The 19,574-nt window shown below is 42.2% G+C and overlaps 1 protein-coding gene across 1 annotated transcript in view; it reads left to right on the top strand.

Annotated features, from left to right (window-relative positions):
* The window catches only part of CCDC81 (coiled-coil domain containing 81), a 42,904-nt gene extending 23,612 nt beyond the window's left edge, over window positions 1-19,292 (top strand). The window contains exons 7-15 of the mRNA XM_005903477.2: window positions 315-438; window positions 3,113-3,206; window positions 3,628-3,774; window positions 4,431-4,535; window positions 7,298-7,470; window positions 9,065-9,143; window positions 9,818-10,038; window positions 14,527-14,652; window positions 16,992-19,292. Coding sequence (XP_005903539.2) covers window positions 315-438; window positions 3,113-3,206; window positions 3,628-3,774; window positions 4,431-4,535; window positions 7,298-7,470; window positions 9,065-9,143; window positions 9,818-10,038; window positions 14,527-14,652; window positions 16,992-17,133 — 1,211 coding nt within the window. The 3' untranslated portion in view covers window positions 17,134-19,292. The remainder of the gene's footprint in view (window positions 1-314; window positions 439-3,112; window positions 3,207-3,627; window positions 3,775-4,430; window positions 4,536-7,297; window positions 7,471-9,064; window positions 9,144-9,817; window positions 10,039-14,526; window positions 14,653-16,991) is intronic.
* The last annotated feature ends 282 nt before the right edge of the window (window positions 19,293-19,574 follow it).

Below are 19,574 nucleotides of genomic sequence, written 5' to 3'. Positions count from 1 at the left end.
CACAACTGAGAGCTCTTGTGTTTTCTGTTTGTATCTTATTTTTCCTCTCCAACTATATTTATTGAAAGATCTTCAAGGGCAGAGACTTGCCTCTTGTATTTTTTAAAGTGCCCAGCCAGAGCCTTTACATGTAATAAGTATACAGCAAAACAGATATTTTAACCACACTAGGGCCAAGGGACAATAATTTAAAATGAGAAAGTGCATTTTATGTGAAAATTTTCCCAAGTAAAATTATGAGTTTTTAAAATCTGTGTTACGTACAAACCACTGATTTAGAGTTAAAAGGAAACTCGCTTTCATTCATTCTACAGAGATTTTACCACCCAAGACAGCTCAAGATAGACCGGCTGTCTCTTCTGCCAAAGGGACAAATGTCCATTTGCCAAATAAACTGGAGCAGAATGGGAGTGGTGGGAAGAATATGAACCTTGAAAGGTAATGCACTGGGTATTTTTTTTCTGTTGCATTTTACTAAATGTATTTTCACGCCCTTTCTTGATGTAGGGAATTTTAAATAAGCATTCATTTTTTCATTCATTCCTTCACCCACTATTCCTGATGCCACATTCTAGCATCTAACATACACTTGCATGCCAGGTGATGAAGGTGGTAATGATGACTAGCACTCACAACCTGTGGGAAAACCAGAGTAATAAGTAATGATTCAGTAGGATAAATGCTACCACGGAGGTGGAAACAAAACAGCACAGAGGAAGAAACATCTAACTTCCCTTATGAATTCGGGAAAGCCTCTCTTGTTTTCTGTGTGTGGATATTATAATATGATACAGGTTCATGTTTAGATCAAATCGGAAAGCATTTTTGCCAAACATGGCTTTGTTGTTGTTTAGTTACTAAGTTTGGCTACTCTTTGCAACCCCATGGGCTGCAGCACACCAGGCTTCCCTGTCCTTCACCAACTCCCAGAGCTTGCTCAAACTCAGGTCCGTTGAGTCAGAGATGCCATCCAACCATCTCATCCTCTGTCGTTCCCTTCTTCTCCTACCTTCAATTTTTCCCAGCATCAGAGTCTTTTCTAATGAGTCAGTTCTTTGCATCAGATGGCCAAACTGTTGGAGCTTCAGCTTCAGCATCAGTCCTTCCAATGAATATTCAGGGTTGATTTCCTTTGGGATTCTAATTCCTAATTATTAGTGATTCCTAGTAAAGTTTTCCTATAGAAGTTGACCAATCAACCAATGTTTTTTTCTTGTTTGTTTGTTTTTGTTTGTGTGCTGATTACTAAAGTAATATGCATTTGTCAAAGAAATTTTAGAAGAAATGAGAAAAGCAAGAGATACAAAAACAATCACCCATAGCACACAAAACAGAAGAAGTTTTCTGTAATATTATGGGTGTATATCCTTCATTTCAATGCACATATATTATAACATGGACATATATTTATACTTTAAACATGTACATACATTTTAAAGAAAACTGAGATTATATCATATGAACCTTTGCTATACTTAACAATTTAAGTGGTGAAAATTTCCCTATGGCTTTAAATATTCTAAAACATGAACAAATGATTTCTCATCTCACTTATTAAACCTTTTGTTTAACAAATCTCCTGTATACATAGATGATTTTTAGTTTTTTATAAATGTTGAAACAAATATAATCACATAATTCTTTGCACACACCTGCATATTCTACAGGAAAGAAGCTTTAAAGTGAAATTTCAGAGATAAGTGATGAGTCCATTTTTCATGTTTTTGATATGCATTACCAATCATCTTCAGGGCTTCTGAAGTGGTGCTAGTTTTAAAGGACCCACCAGCCAAAGCAGGAGATGTAAGAGATGTGGGCTTGATCCCTGGGTCGGGAAGATCCTCTGGAGGAGGGCATGGCAACCTGCTCCAGTATTCTTGCCTGGAGAATCCCATGGACAGAGGAGCCTGGTGTAGTACAGTTCATGGGGCTGCAAAGAGTCAGACACAACTGAAGTGACTTGGCATGCATGCACCATGCACCAGTTACCCTTAGGTAGACGATACCAAAAATTATCTTCCCAGTAACAGAAATATGAAGAACTGCTGTGTTCTCTGTAGCTTTGCTAATACTGGATATGGCTCCCATTCAATGGCTGCATTCTCAATGGCTCCCTCTTCATTCTTCGATGGCTCCCATTCTCACCCAGGGTGAAAGCTAAAGTCATTACCATGGCCTTCAATATCTTGCCTGATCTCTGATCTCTCTCTTACTTCCTCCAGCCACAGACATGCTCCCACTTCAAGTCCTTAGACTCATTTGCTCCACTAGATTCTTTTCCATCAGATATCTGATTATTATTATTATTTTACTGCCTTCAAGTTGCTCAAATTTCACCTTTCTGGTGAGAATTTCCCTGGACATTTTATTCATGATTTAATACTCCATTCCTCCAGCATTGCATGGTATTTATCACCAACGAACAGACTATATAATTCATTCATCTTGTTTATTGACTGTCCACTCCCGTCAGCATGTTAATTCCATGAGGACAGAGCTTTTTCTTGTATGTGTGTTTTGTTCTTCAGTGCCTCTCCCATGCTGAGAGCAGTACACTTAGTAACACTCAATAAATTTTTGTAGAATGAGTAAGTTTTATCCCAATTTCACTGAATTGGTAACTGAGACTTTGTATAATTACCCAGTTTGTCTAATGCCAGTCAGCTTCTAATAAAAAAAGCTGGGTTTTGAACCTGAATTTATCTGATATAAAGGTTAGGTTTTTAATCTCTATACATGTAGATACTCTAAAGAAAACTGCTGAGATATTTTTTATTTTCTTATATTTATTTGTGCATGCATGCTTAGTCACTTCAGTCACGTCTGACTCTTTGCAACCCTATGGACTGCAGACCACCAGGCTCCTCTGTCCATGGGATTCTCCAGGCAGGGTCACTGGAATGGGTTGCCATGCCCTCCTCCTGGGGATCGACCCATCCCAGGGATCGAAGCTGCATCTTTTATGTCTCCTGTATTGGTAGGCTAGTTCTTTACTACTCGTGCCATCTCGGAAGCCCTCTTATATTTATACTTGTTTCTAAAATTATCATTCATCATTGATTATAATTGATGTTATACATTAATATTAATTAATGTTGCATTGTTTTTATAGTGCATCATTTCCAGGTGGACTGAAAAATGATCATGCAATGAAGCCTAAAATTTCTCCAGGCACTTCTTGCAAGGACCATCATAGGGCAGGACAGGTACAGTGTCTTCAAAGAAACAGAGCCCAGACAGAATCTCCTTCTGACTTCTGCTTCTCAAAGAGAATTTGAGGAATTGCTCTTTCTTTAATACACGGGTATGGCTTAAGTACACAGGACCTATAATGGGGCTGTGATAAATATATCTACTAGTCAAAATCTACTAGTTAACAGAAATACGTCTGGGAAATCTTTAATTTTCAGTTGCTTTAAACACATCTGTTCAAGTAAGAGTTGAATAAATCCTCTGGAATATTTGTGGGGCCCTCTCTGAAAAATCCCATTTGGATAATATCACGAATACATCCTTTTATGAAGTCTACTTCTTGACACCCCTAGCCTTTGGAGAGCTTGGGAAGGAAATGCAGAGCAAAAAAAGTAAAAGGTAAAAATCAATTTGCCCTAAAACTCGATGTTATAGGAAATGTGTTACATATGCTTGCAACGAGCACAGCGAAATTCCCCGCTGTACTACACCGCGGAGAGGAGGGGGAGAGAGATGGAAGATGAGCAACTCATCCAGGAGTATCTCGTGTTGAAAGACCAAGAGACTATCTTCAAAGAGCAGGTACTTCCGCACCTCGGTTAAGGAGTGTTTACCATGGGGCAGGAGAACATGATTATCAAAGGCCATTTAAAAAGCTCCAGCGTGTAGCTTGACGGTGGTGTATTTAATCATTTACCTACTGCTGAATTCGAACTTAGGTTATGTCCAAGTTTTCACTAATAATACAGCCCGGGGATGAATATCCATGTAGTTGGTGTTTGAACCTGCTACTGATTTTTTTCCCCTCCCTGAGGACTGAGTTTTAAAGGTGGAATTCCTGGATGTATGTGGCTTTATTTTTGATTTACATGAAATATAACCCCAGGCAAGTCTTCTCCCTTCAGGTTCATGGCCTGTCTTGAGTAAAGATGGAATGGCACCTTCATCTTTGCTCTATCCTGATTTCTGAACTTTTCAATAACTGGCTCTGCGGCCTTCTTGCGATATCATAGGGAACCATTCCTGAAACCTTCGTTCCTTCTTACGATCCCTGTAGAAGTGGTGCCTAGAGTCCAAGAATGGGAAACAAAAGCCCACTTTAAAAAAAATATATAAACACATCAGAAAGTACCATTACCTCCCAAAGGCAGGTTTCTACCTTAGTTGGGTTATTTTAATGTAGTAGAATTAAATTTTTAAAGACTCTATTTCAACATGTAATGATTTTTTTTTCAAAGATGAGAAATCTGGCTAGTAGAGAACAGAATCAAAAGAATGCCGCCTATAATCTTGGAGTTGCTGAAGCTATACGGATCCACAAGAATGAGAAACCTGAATTTTATGTAAGAATCTATTCAAAATTTCTGTTGCTGATACCTGCCATAGTTGTGAGCATTGGGGTCTACTCATACTGCATGTTGTGCCATTTTTAAAAAGTGGTAAGGCTGTGCAGGGGTGAAGGCAGGTGCACTTCTAAGGCAGGAGTGGTCCAGTGTCTGCCTCTGCATGTCACGCTCACAATACAGTCCCTGTTGTGGGTCACTACAGTGCTTGTCACAGATGGTGATTCTCAGCTGGGACCTGGGAGAGGTGGGGTTAGGAGAACAGTATATTAAATTCCTGCCCCAGGATTAGATGATCTAAATAGAGAACAAGTATCTCCCGGGAGCTTGCTGGAAATACAGAATCTAGGGTGCCACCTCACACCTCACAGAATGAGAATCTACATTTCAATAAGATATTTAGGTGATTTGTAGCTTCCTTAAGTTTGAGAGGGGCTTCCCAGGTGGCTCAGTGATAAAGAATCTGCCTGCCAATGTAAGAGATGCAGGTTCAGTCTGTGGGTTTGGAAGATCCCCTGGAGGAGGGCATGGCAACCCACTCTAGTATTCTTGCTTGGAGAATCCTATGGACAGAGGAGCCTGGTGGGCTACAGTCCATGGGTTCGCAAAAAAGCTGGACATGACTGAAAAACTAAGCAATAAGTTTGAGAAGTCCAGCTTCAGATGGAGGTCAGCCACCTGCCTTGCCATTAATTGTTTTCAATCATGATGTGCCCACCTTTATTTCTGCTTGTTCTTACTTCTTTTTACCTCACTATCTAGGTAATGTGACACTCTGGATGTACACCTAATAAAATAGATTTTCTTTATTTAACATCAGACATTTCATTGAATTATTTTGTGCTGGCAACTGTACCAGTAGCTAAGAATACAAGGATGAAGAATAAGACAAAGTCCCTCTCTAAAGACATTTCAGGATAATGGGGGAAACAGATTTAAAGAGACAAGAGTGTGATAAACTAAATGCTATGATAAATCTTTGAACAGGGCAGAGAAGGGAGTCACTTAACCGAGACCAGAGATCTGGGAAGACTTCCTGGCATACAGGAGTTAGGTCAAGAAGTGAATGGAGGCAAAACCTTCCGGTCAGGGGCAGCAGGGAGTGAGGAAGAGAGAGCACCATGCTTTTGAGCTGTAGGCCCGATCTCTCTCTCCTCTTAGTTAGATTTAAGGTTCAGATTATATGTTTATCACTGCCCAATTTGAATCTCCTCTTTGTTATAACTGTAGATGCTTAAAGTGAAAAAGATCAAAACAGAAGTTTCGATTCCCCTTCTCAATCTGTTCTTCTCCCAGCCTTCCCATTTTAGCAAGTGGCATCACCAGTCAGACAGTTTCATGAACCCTTACCTAAAGTGATCCCAGATCCCTTCTCCTCCGTCCCCCCTTATCCAGCCATCTTCAAGCCCACTTGCCTTCACCTCCAAAATGTATCCAGCATCTCTTCACCTTCAATGGTATCCAACCCTAGCCCAAGGCGCATTTCTAGAAGGTCCAACTTTTGTGATGCTTTCCTAGTTAGCCTCGAGGCCTGCCTTCCTACAATCTAGTCTCTACATAGAAGCCAAAGTGATCTTTTAAAACTGTTCACCAGAACAGATCATTCTCCGTATAGAGCCTCTAATGGCCTTCCACTGAATTAAAATAAGCCTAAACACCTGACTTTGACCTCTCACATCCCCCTGGTTTGGCCCACCTCTCTCTTTGAGCCCGCCTGCCGTGTTTTCCCCCTGCTCACTATGCCTCAGCCATGTAGACCTTCTTTCTGCTTGTTTTCATCTAGGGTCTTTGCACTTGCTGTTCTTTCTGTATGGGTCCCTGATGTTTGCAGTGGAGGTGACCCAGTCACCACCTTAATAAAAGCCTTCCCTAATAACCAGTTAACCCCGTTCGCATCCAGTTACTTACTATGACAAAGACCTCATAGCACCTTGCTGCTGTTCAGTCACTAGGTCATGTCCAACTCTTGTACAACCCCAAGGACTGTAAGCCCACCAGGCTCCTCTGTCCATGGGATTCCCCAGGCAAGAATACTGGAGTGGAATGCCATTTCCTTCTCCAGGGGAATCTTCCTGACCCAGGGATGGAACCCGCATCTTAGGCATTGGCAGGTGGATTCTTTTCCATTGAGCCGTGAGGAAGCCCTCATAGCGCACATTAATTTCTTGAATTATCTGTGCGCTGTTCCTTGTTGACTGGCTGTCTGTGGCACCAGCGTGTAGGATCAGTGAGAGTGAGGCTCTCTGTTGGTCTCTGTTCTTGGTCACGGCTGGGTTCCCTGTATTGAGAGTGGCCAGAACCAAGTAGGTGCTGTATTCTCCTTCTTCCACTCCCTTGCATTCCTGCTGATGCTTCTGCACTCACTCAATTCCTTCTTTCAGTACGAATGTGTAAGTACTAGTGGAGGACCTACTCCGTGAAGTCCTTTTTCATCTCCCTCTCAGTTATGGGGCTGTGGTCAGTACTATTCAGATTCATCCTCAAGTGTGCTCGTATTAATCTGTGGGTCACTAGCTATTTGCCACGTTGAAGACTGGGCAAATATGATAACTTAATGTTTTCTGGTTGACATTTTCTGAATGATTACCTTTGTTCTTTGATGCTTTTTGGAGAAGGAAATGGCAGCCCACTCCAGTGCTCTTGCCTGGAAATTCCCATAGACGGAGGAGCCGGGTAAGCTACAGTCCATGTGACTTCACTTTCACTTTCTTTGATGCTTTTTATGATTCTAGAATAAATGAGTTGCTTCTCTTTCATTCTAGAAATCCTTCCTGTTTGATAAACGGCCGCTCAGTCCTGAGATTAATGCTTTTAAGCAAGAGGAGTATTCCCAAAGTCTCCTGAAACAAATGGATCACAGACGGGAAAAGGACATAAAGCAAAGGCAAAACAGAGAGCTGATGGACCGCCTGGAACAAGTGCAGCTCACAGAGGAGTGAGTCTCTGAAAAGACGGGTTTGGAATGTTCATGGGACACTTCTTCCCCTGTAGGACTGAATCATCGCTGGCAGTCCCGTTAGTACAGCTGTGCGCATTAACCCAGCTAGCAGCCAGTACCATAGCATAACACTTCATTAGAAATGAGAAAAAGCCAGCATTATTATAACTACCATTATAGTAACAATGGCTGCTTAAAATCATTTTGATTACAGAGTATCATTTTGTATTTTTAAGTGAGATATTATTTTTAAACTTTATTAATTTGGCTGCATCGGGTCTTCATTGTGGTTTGTGGGCTTCTCTCTAGCTGTGGTGTGCAGGCTCTAGGGCTGCAGCCTTAGCTGCCCCGTGGCATTTGGGACCTTAGTTCCCTGACCAGGGATCCAACCTGCATCCCCTGCATTGGAAGGCAGATTCTTAACCACTAGACCACCAGGAAAGTCCCCATTTTGAACTGTTTTGTGGTCACTAATCCTTGTACATGGCAGAAAGGACCTGCTTGAGCAGGCTTCATTCCATTATTCCCAGATGACCACAAGGCAAAGCTGAGTTTTATTATAACTAAGAAGGGGGGTCCCGTGGAACCCAAGGGCAGAAATGTATGGGAGACCCAGGAGGGCTGAAACCAGGGTCTAAAATCCTTGTAAAAAACGCTTTCCATCTGCTAATATCCACAGCTCCTTAGGTGACATTGTCTGTATTCCAGCTGGCACTTGGATGAATTTCAATTCCAAATTTTTAGGAAAGAATCTGATTGGTCCTGCATGGGCTATTGGAGACCTAGGTTAGGGCCAGGGCCACAGAGTTCAAACATGCTAGAGGGGATACACTTCTGCTACTGGAGAGAAATTAGGGAGGCTGCTGGGGTGAGAGAGAGACCTTCGAAACAAGTAAGCAGCTAGATTCTGTGGCCAAAAAGCTGTTTTCTAGAAAATGTATATGTTTTGTTATATTCATTTTGCAGATCATGTGGAGGTGGCATAAAATAGATGCGTGTTACAATAGGAAGATCACTCTTATAAAGGAATCTTGTGATGAATCATTTTATTGTGTTACAGACATTTTCTGCTTTCCTATCTAGATTTTTTAAGCCTGGGGGGAGAAGGGGTGCCTGACTTACTGGCAGTGCATTTGGAAAATATGGTTGGTCAGTTGCTTATTCTCTACCTGTCCGTCCTTGTCTGCGGGCTTTCCCAGTGGCTCAGCGATAGGGATCTGCCTGCAATGCAGGAGACCTGGGTCAGAAAGATCCCCTGGAGGAGGAAATGGCAACTCACTCCAGTGTTCTTGCCTGGAGAATCCCATGGTCAGAGAAACCCTGTGGGCTACAGTCTATGGGGTCGCAAAGAGTTGGACACAACTGAAGTAACTTAGCAACAGCATCAGCTGTCCTTGTCTACTAGCTTATGGATTTGGATTTCTTTTTCTTTCTTAAAGTAAAAGTTCCTGGAAGGAAAAAAGTATCGCTTTTTGTTTATCAGGTTCTTATTCCTATTAATATTTATTAAACACGTGCTGTTGATGTTAATCTGTGCTACAAAAGACTCTAAGAAACTGTGCCCTCACCTTCTCTTATTTGTAACTGCCAGACTTGCTGCGCAAAGAGCCAAATATATAAAAGATAAGATGGAAGAAACACAGTGTTACAAGAGGGCTCTGGATGCCCAGGTAAGGGGACATATTATTACTTTAAAATTGTGCAGTGTTTCTGGCTGCTTTTGGTCCCCATGGATGGAGTAGTTGAAATCTGTAGGAATGAACCTCCAAGGGCTGGAAACATGACATATTTGGGAACAATTCTTAAACTGATTAACTAGCTGTAATATAGATTGCACTGATGCTGTAAAATCTGGACCGTGTGGGTATATCTGTCCCCAAGTAAGTGTTCTCTCCCCTTTATTGCTGTAAACAGTGATGTCCATGTAGCACATGTTAAACTGTTTTAATGTTTCCCGTATACACTGCAAACTACTGTAATTTACATGTGTTTCCTTGTTGTAAATAAGCTTCTCCTCCTATCCAGATTTTGTGTGTGTGTGTGTTCTACCAATTAACTACTTTTGCAGTTTTATTCCTTTGTTATTTTTCCTACTTTGTTTACGGAAAAAATAGAAATGCTGGAATCCCCACCCTCCCCTAAAAAGGTGTGCAGTGTTTCCATAGCATTCTAAACATGTGTGAATCCTGTAATGTTATGAATGCCCTTCTGTGTTATCCATTTGGTGTTTTTTGAGGCCCTTGTTCCTCCCGCCCAGGTGCTGGTTTTTGCCATGCCGCGGCCTGTGCCTGACGTCTAGTCCCTGGTATAACCATAATCTGCATTCTGTGTGTCCCTGCCTCAGATAAAGAACAGATGCCCTCAGCTGCCTGTGTTTGAGCCAGACTCTTCTAAGCCCATCTTTGGTAAGAATGAGGGTGAGATGATGGTGGAAAAGCGAAAGAGAGACCAGAACTACATGAAGCATCAGATGGAGGCCGCAGCTAACCACAAGAGGAGAGCCATCCTGCACCAGCTGGTGGATCAAAAGCAGGATTTGCTAATGCTGCAGAGGACACACCAAGAGTGAGACCCCTGGCGCTTTCCTCTCCTCCTCCTCTCCTGCCCTCCAGAGAAGCAGTCATAACAGGGAACACGCTGAAGAATTACCATGCACAAAATATTGTTCTATGCTTTATCTCGTTTCATCCCTACAACTCAACCTATGGACAAAAGCTTTTAGATTAATAACAGAGCCATTTATTTATTTTTATTTTATTTTATTTTTTTAAATTTACAATATTGTTTTGCCATATATCAACATGAATCCGCCACAGGTATACACGCGCTCCCCATCCTGAACCCTCCTCCTTCCTCCCTCCCCGTACCATCCCTCTGGGTTGTCCCAGTGCACCAGCCCCAAGCATCCAGTATCGTGCATCGAAAACAGACCCATTTAAAAGGAATATTAATAAGCATACATATTATATAATGATGTAAGATAACCGATAATGAATTCCAAATGCATTATCTTTTTCATACTCTTTTCCATTATGGTTTATTATAAGATGCTGACTACAGTTCTCTTACTGCTTATCTATTTTATATATAGTAGTTTGTATCTGTTAATCCCAAACTCCTAATTTACCCCTCCCCTACTCCCTTTCCCTTTTGGTAACCATAAGTTTGGAGAAGTATCTGTTCGAGTCTCATACCAATTCTTATCACATTATTTATTTGCTATATTTACTATTTTGTGTTGTTTGCTTTCTTACTGTAGAGTTTTAAAAATACTCTTTAACCTCCTTTTTTTTTTTAATTGAAGTACTCAGCATTTCATAGTTTTAAAAGCTTTCTGGTGATTGCATTGGGCAGCTAAGTTCACGGGTGACATCTAGGTTCTGCAGGTTTGGTTCAGAAGGATGTCCCTTTGGAACTATGTATTCCTTGGCTGCGGTTTCCAGGTGGCTCAGTGGTACAGAATCCACCTGCCAATACAGGAGACACAGGTTCGATCCCTGGGTCAGAAAGATCCCCTGGAGAAGGCAATGGGCTACCCACTCCAGTATTTTTGCCTGGGAAATCCCATGGACAGAGGAGCTTGGCGGGCTACAGTTCCATGGAGTCGCAGAGAATCGGGCACAACTTAGAGACTAAACAATAGCGACAAAGTCTCAAACAAACTTTCTTGATCCTACTTCTCCCTCAAGTTAACTGTCCATAGTTTTCTTTCCCTGTTCAGGACAATGTCTGAAAAGAGTTGTCCACCCCAGCATTGTCCATAGGTGAGTCACAAATGTGCCGTCCTGCTCAAGTGGACACAAAGACATGAAACTCAGATCCTTTCTCAACCTCCACTAAATCCCTTCTGCAGAGAACTGTGCATATAGTAAGCTGTGCTGATGTTTGCTGGTGCAGGGGTGCTGAAGGTGAGAACATTCTGGAAATCAGAGCTCTGAGCAAACACGACTGTGGTCTTTACTTGGTTATCTCTTTTGTTGGAGCTCTGATCATAAACTTCCTTTTCTGTATGGGCCAGGTCCTTGTCTTCTGTTTCTATATCCTTTACTAATTATTCCAGTCTCTTTCACTTTTCTTTTCCAACTGGCCCACCTTTAACCCATCTCAAGATGTGAATTTAGGTCTTGCTGTGGCAAATAGAAAGTCACTTTCTTTCAGAGAGAAATGATTTAGTCCGTGTGACCCAAAGATGCCTGCTGACGTAATTTTACTTGTTTTACATTTTTTTCCTGTTTTTGTTTTTAAAAAATATAACAACTCATGCTCACTAAAATTATCAATGGGTGGAGAGATTTTTTTTAAAAAGGCTGATAATCTCTCTTACCAAGTAGTCTGTGTTAAGATTCAGTTCAGTTCAGTTGCTCAGTCATGTCCGACTCTTTGCGACCCCACGAATCACAGCACACCAGGCCTCCCTGTCGATCACCAACTCCCGGAGTTCACTCAAACTCAAGTCTATCGAGTCGGTGATACCATCCAGCCATCTCATCCTCTGTCGTCCCCTTCCCCTCCTGCCCCCAATCCCTCCCAGCACCAGAGACTTTTCCAATGAGTCAACTCTTCGCATGAGGTGGCCAAAGTACTGGAGTTTCAGCTTTAGCATCATTCCTTCCAAAGAACACCCAAGACTGATCTCCTTTAGAGTGGACTGGTTGGATCTCCTTGCAGTCCAAGGGACTCTCAAGAGTCTGCTCCAACACCACAGTTCAAAAGCATCAATTCTTCAGCACTCAGCTTTCTTCACAGTCCAACTCTCACATCCATACATGACCACTGGAAAAACCATAGCCTTGACTAGCTGGACCTATGTTGGCAAAGTAATATCTCTGCTTTTTAATATGCTGTCTAGGTTAGTCATAACTTTTCTTCCAAGGAGTAAGCGTCTTTTAATTTCATGGCTGCAATCACCATCTGCACTGATTTTAGAGCCCCCAAAAATAAAGTCTGACACTGTTTCCCCATCTATTTCCCATGAAGTGATGGGACCAGATGCCATGATCTTAGTTTTCTGAATGTTGAGCTATAAGCCAACTTTTTCGCTCTCCTCTTTCACTTTCATCAAGAGGCTCTTTAGTTCTTCCTCACTTTCTGCCATAGGGTGGTGTCATCTGCATATCTGAGGTTATTGATATTTCTCCTGGCAATCTTGATTCCAGCTTGTGCTTCTTCCAGCCCAGCGTTTCTCTTGATGTCCTCTGCATATAAGTTAAATAAGCAGGGTGACAATATATAGCCTTGACGTACTCCTTTTCCTATTTGGAACCAGTCTGTTCCATGTCCAATTCTAACTGTTGCTTCCTGACCTGCATACAGGTTTCTCAAGAGACAGGTCAGGTGGTCTGGTATTCCCATCTCTTTCAGAATTTTCCACAGTTTATTGTGATCCACACAGTCAAAGGCTTTGGCATAGTCAATAAAGCAGAAATAGATGTTTTTCTGGAACTGTATGATTCCACAATTCCACTTCTGTGTACATAGCCAAAATATTTGAAAGGATACTCTTTCAGAGATATTTGTACACTTATGTTCATAGCAGCATTATTTATGATAGCCAAGAAATAGCAACCCAAATATCCAATCACAGATGAATGGATAAATAAACACATACGTGGAATATTATGCAGCCTTAAAAAGAAAGTTCTGACACATGCAACAATGTGGATGAACCTTGAGGACATTATGTTAAGTGAAATAAACCAGCCACACAAAAAAAGACACTGTATGACTTAATTTACATAAGGTAATTAGAGTAGTAATTAGAGTAGTCTAATTCATGGAAACAAAGTAGAAGGGTAGTTGACAGGTTGGGGAGGGAAAAGTAGGGAGTTGTTTAATGGGTTTAGAATTTCAATTTTGCAAGGTGAAAAAAGATATTTCATATATGTTAGATACATTCCCACTAATTGCATGACAGTGGGAATATATTTAACACCATATATCTGTATGTTTAGAAATGGTTAAGAAAGTCAGTTTATGTGGGTTTTTTTTTCTACAATTTAAAAAACTGAAAAGATAAAAAATGTTATGAAAAAATGTATATAATAGGTACCATTCAGTCATTGAACTCCCATTGTGTGATAGGAATTGGCACTTTCTGTACGTTATCCTACTTAATCTCCATAATGACCACACAGTAGCTATTGAATCAAGGCTTGTTAGAGGATAATGTGGCCGTGCTATTTTAGAAGTGAACCAGCACAGAGCACGTGACAGGTTTTATCGGCGGGTCCTGACACCTAGTGGCGGTTGGTACCAGTAATACAAGAGTCTTCAGAGCAGCAGGCTAAATCAAGGGTCACATTCAGTGAAGTCCCTTCTAGAATTTAATGAGAACTGACTGTAAGAGTTTTAGCTTGGCAAGAAAGAGACACATTTATATTGAGGCCAGTTTAGGGTGATTCACAACAGCCGTGAGTATGTGTTTGGAGATCAGAGGTAGAAACAACATTGGGAATGCTGGAACACTCTACTTGAAGGGAGATATTATACTGCAGTCATTTCTTTGATGACGTGACCCTCAAACACTTTTGTTTTTTAAACCTTCTTCACAATGTTGGATACATTCTCCATTCACTTTCTTTTGCCTAGTCATTTGTCCCCGCCCTGCTCCGCCCCCCCCACCTTTCTAACCATTCATTTGTATGCCTGTCTACATTGTCTTGTAAAACTCCTGGAAGAACTGGTGGGCCAGCTACTGAGAATCTGGACTAAAAGGAAAGAAACAAAGTATGGGAAACCATGTGAGATGAATCTTCAGATCAGCTAAATTAGCCTCAAAGGAAATAGATGGCTTTAAAAGCTGAATTTAATTGGAAGGGGGTTTTAATACTACTAATTTAAACCCAGATTGATGATGAAAAGCCTTAGATCCATAAATTATTTGCAGGAGTTTCACCATGTTTTTACAGTGTTCATGTCTCTTAGTCTGTTTCAAAGGGTGGGGAACAAAACCAGGACGTTTCCTGTTTAACTTAGAATAAAAGGAATGGGGCTCATAAGGCTGGTGCCTTTCCCAGTATTATAAATGGAATCAGACTGTTCTGTTTTCTCTAGGCACTTGGCAGACAGAAATGCTGAGCTTGAGCGAGTGAACAGAATCAACCAAAGCTTACAGGATGATTGGGAAAGGAGTGCTGTCATGAAGAAGCATCGAGACTTGGAGGAGAAGGCTTTTGAGCGGTAATATCTGATTGCACCTGAAGTTTTATTTGCAAAGCAAATCCCTTCTGCATCTTGTTTAGTTCCTACTAATCCTGGGATGACAGATAGGTTTTAAGTGTCAACTTGACTGCCTAGAGAGCTTAGAGAGGAGGAAAGAATTCTGGATTCGGTGGGAAATACTGCTGTGACCTGGGACGGCGACTGCTGTGTTGTATGCTATATGTTTGCCACCTCTGTGCTGATCTTTGCCTCTGTGTAATAGGTTTGTTTTCTTTTTGTGGAGGCTAGGAAGGCCTGGGGAGAGGGGAAGAGTGTGGAAATTATCTTTGGAAATAATTAGCTGGAAATAGGAATTAGAAATAGAGTGTTTCTGCCTGAATGCATGTTAGGCTTATGGAATGATCTCATAAGAACAGAGTCATGGGGCTGTGGTTAAGACTGGCAATCAGAAAAGTGAGATGCCCAACCAAGAACACCTTCCTGAAATGTATTATATTCCCGCTCACTCTCCCCTGCTATCTATTTACAATCTAGAGTCAGGGAATCTAGATGTTTTTAAGAATTAACAATAACTTTGGAGAGGCAGCTAATACTTTTTGCCTTATTTTTTCTTATTTCTAAGGTGGGGAAATTAAACACTGGCCTGGCTTGGCTAACACAGGAATTTGGGGGATCAAATAAAGAGATAGAAAATCATTATACTTTAAAAACTGAAAATGCTTTACATGTGTAAGGTACGATTTCATAGAATATTAAAAACTTGAAGAAACAAAGTCTATACAATCAAACATTACAAAAACCTGAAAATACCAAAGTAACATTCAATTGCTAATTATCAACAACGTTTTATCATAAAAAATTGTTACAGTGGATCTTGATCTGTAACTAACCTTTTCCTTTTAGATTTTAAGGCATTCCTCACCTATCTTTCTAATGGGCAGAACCCATATTTTGTGACAATGAAAGTATGAGGGATGATGTGGAAAACAGATTTCAAAGAAGTGGGGTTGTTTGGCCTAGAGAAGAGGAAGAGAAAAGGAAGTTGGATATTTTAAACCGTTGTCTTAATGTTGTGAAAAAGCAGGTAAAAGGCAATAAGATTAATTAGTGTCAGGGAGATTTTAGTTGGATTTTGGAAGAAGGCTTGGCTAATGTTGCGATAAAGGATAGCGACATAACACACGCTTGAGTGGCAGGATGGCCTGACTGCTCCATGGCCACAGCAAAATGGACCTCTCACCTGAAGACGTAGGACAAGCTGTGGGCAGGGACTCAAGTGAACGGCAGACAGGGAGGAGGAATTGGTTGGTGTTAAAAAGAAAACAAAGTAAAAGCAAAATTAAGGTTCATGTGTATGCAGTTGGCTTCCCTGATAGCTCAGTTGGTAAACAATCCACCTGCAATGCAAAAGACCCCGGTTTGATTCCTGAGTCGGGAAGATCCCCTAGAGAAGGGAATGGCTATCCACTGCAGTATTTTGGCCTGGAGAATTCCATGGACTGTATAATCTATAGGGTGGAAAAGAGTTGGACACTACTGAGCGACTTTCACTTTCACTTTGTATGCAGTTAGCTTGTGATACTCCTTCCTATCCCCAAAGGAAGCCAGGTAGGTCTCCCCTGCCCATTGACAAGGCCATCTTTTTTTTCCCTTTGAGGATTATCACTGATGTGTTTTTTTAATAGAATCCCACCTGTACAGGAATTTTGATAGGGTAGGGGAGAACACCGTGGAGACTGTCCTGCATCATAGAGGAAAATGGCTGAAGTGGAAAAGCAGCCATTGCCATCCCTTCATCTCTGCTTTCAACTGCTTTTGTCCTCTTTCTCTGTCTCCACTTTCTCTCCTGCCCTCCACTCACCAGAGGCTCCTGGCCCTCTGGGTCTTTTCACTGAAATCTAGTCTTCCCTGTCTTCACTGTTTGCTGATGACCAGCAGCTCAATAGCTTGATCTCTCAAAAGCTGTCTCCTGGGAAGCCCGACAGGTGAAGGCCCCACACAGGGCCAAGCAGCAAACACCAAAGCTCTGGAGTTTTCCCATTGCCGCTGACTGTGTGACTCTGGGCAGGTCTTGTGTGCGCTGAGGGTTTAGGTTGGGTGAGGGGAGAAGACTTGGGGTCAGACAGGAAGGTACCACTCAGAGCCTGTTATTGACCCGGAAGGAGACGCGGGACATGCCTTTCCTGGGGTGACCAGCAGGTGGCGGCGCAGGGGATCACGGATGGACCGGAAGCTCCTGGAGGGCAGGGACCCGGCGCTGCTCCTGCAATGCTATCCTGGCTCCAGCTTCCAGGCGAGGCGTGCAGCAAGGACTCAGGGGGCGCTGGCCGATGACCGCTTTTCCTCTGTCTCTGCAGGGCCTCCGACAAGCTCTTCCTGCTGGACCAATGTGAGAAGTACCGGCGCTGCAAGCAGTGCCAGAGGCGCACGTCCAACAGGGGCGAGAGCAACCTGTGGCCCCTCAACAAGTACATGCATGGCTCCCGGCTGTTCGTATAAAACCCGGAGTCTGGGCCTGCGTCTCCTGGGGAAAGTCTTTTTCTTTCTTTTTTTTTTAAAGGGTGATGGTGAAACTTCATGTTTTTACTTTAGAGGAAAAAAAAAAAAATTACTGTGCCATTCTGGTGCTTTTTGGAGTAGATTGGATTCCTATAGACGGTTTCTCCCTGCCTGTCTCCCTCCCAACCCTCCCCAGGCCACCAAGGAGCCTGGACTGGGAAGTGGAACCCTGCTTCACTGTGGTTGAGAGGGGGGTGCTGACCCAACCCACCATCCGCTCTATGTCTTTGTTTAGGAACCTTTATTCACCTATAATGAAGAGTGTCATAATAAATACTTTCTACGACTTTTGACTGTGCAGAAAGTGATGGTGAATCATACCACGCCTCCCCCAGCCCTAGATTTTCCCAAGGCTGGAAATGTGTGAACCTCCCAAAGGTAGGTCAGGCTATTTGCTTCAGGCGGTCATAGCAATGCTTCTGGAGTTTTCTAGTTGATGACACACCTCGGACTTGTTGGGATCTCAGGGATATTTTTCCCTTGGTGAGCTTCTGGCCAACCATTCCACCATTCTGCCGGTTTCTGCACCACTACTGACTGCAGGTTTATTGTTTGGATAAGTGAATACTGTGAGGGGAGCCTGGCTGGCTTGCCAGGGTCCACTTTCTTCTCTCATTGCATCCAATCTTTTTTTATTGGAGTATAATTGCTTTACAATTGTGTTAGTTTCCACTAACACAAAGTGTTATCAGACACACACATATGTATATGTCCCCTCGCTCTTGAGCCTCCCTCCGTCCCACATCCCCATCCCACCCCTCTAGGTCATCACAGAGCCCCGAGCTGAGCTCCCTGTGCTATAGAGCAGCTTCCCGCTAGCTGTCTGTTTTACACATAGTAGTATATATTTATCAATGCTACTGTCTCAGTTCACCCCACCCTCTCTTACCCTCCGTCTGTTCTCTATGTCTGCATCTCTGCTCCTGCCCTGCAAATAGGTTCATCAGTACCATTTGTCTAGGTTCCATGTATACCTGGCATCCATTCTTAAGCTGTACGTGCTATGGGTGAGGAAGAGCTTCGTGTTGAGGGACTGATTTTCAGTTAAGGTATATGTGCTCTTTTTAAAAAATATTTTCTTTTTTAAAAAATTAAAATTTGCTTGCTTTTAATTGGAGGGTAATTGATTTACAGTATTGTGTTGGTTTCTGCCAAATATCAACAAGAATCAGCTATAGGTATACATATGTCCCCTCCTTCTTGAATCTCCCTTTCACCTCCTATGGTTTGTGTGTTCTTAACCAAATTTTTTTCACTTATCTTTACCCTTTGGCTTTCTTCTCCCTGTCCTGTCCTACCACTTCAAGTGAAACAATGAACAAAGCAGAGCGATGTCTGGATTTCTGATATGTAAAAGCTAGGCAGACAGTCCCTTAGACACTCTGCTTTCTGCCTGCAGCGTTTTTCTTAGAAAGAAACGTGGGGAGATACAGAACATTTTGCTTCCCTGGTGGTTCAGTGGTAAAGAATCCACCTGCCAACACAGGAGACATGGGTTTGATCCCCTGGGTCAGGAAGAGCCCCTGGAGGAGGAAATGGCAACCCACTCCAGTGTTCTTACCTGAGAAATCCCAGGGACAGAAGAGCCTGGCAAGATACAGTCCATGGGTCACAAAGAGTCAGACATAACTGACTAAACAACAGTCTAGAACATTGTTTGCCCTACTCCAAATACAAAATAGGAATGTTTTGAGCCTTGAATAATTGGGAAAGTATTTACTTAAATTGATATTGGGCAAATTTTGTTGCTTACGTTATCTTTTTCTATCGAAACAAGTATGCTCTCTGGTGACTGAAACTGTCTGAAGCTCTCCCCTCCCGCATCCTGTATTAACCTCTTCCTTCCATTTCCCCAGAAGACCCCTCCATGGGGGTTCCATCATCCCCAATATTTGAAACAATAGCCTGGCCCCAGGACTGCTTGACTTGCTTGAAAAACCCATCCCTGCCACACCCTTGGAGTACTTCTCTGTCTCTAATAAATAATAAATTCCTATAATAGCATTGTATGAATATATATCTATATAGAGAGAGACTGCCTTGTTAAAGAAAAAAAGACTTTAGGCAATGTTGATATGTTTGGGTGAAAAGATTTAAATTCATAGGTATTTTTACTGTAGGAACTGAACTTGTAATTTATTTTTTTAAGTATTTATTTATTTTGACTGCATCAGGTCTATGTTGCAGTACACAGGACCTTCTAGTTGTGAACCATGGGATCTAGTTCCCTGACCAGGGACCGAACCGGGACCCCCTGCATTGGGAATGTGTGTCTTAGCCACTGGACCACCAGGGAAATCCCTGAACTTACAATGTGTTACCCTGGGTAGCAGTACTGACTCTCAGTCTGTGTCAAGCACCAAGCTAGTGACCTGGAGATT

Source organism: Bos mutus, chromosome 29 (assembly GCF_027580195.1).
Source record: "Bos mutus isolate GX-2022 chromosome 29, NWIPB_WYAK_1.1, whole genome shotgun sequence".
NCBI lineage: Eukaryota > Metazoa > Chordata > Mammalia > Artiodactyla > Bovidae > Bos > Bos mutus.
This window is presented reverse-complemented; position numbering and strand designations above follow the sequence as displayed.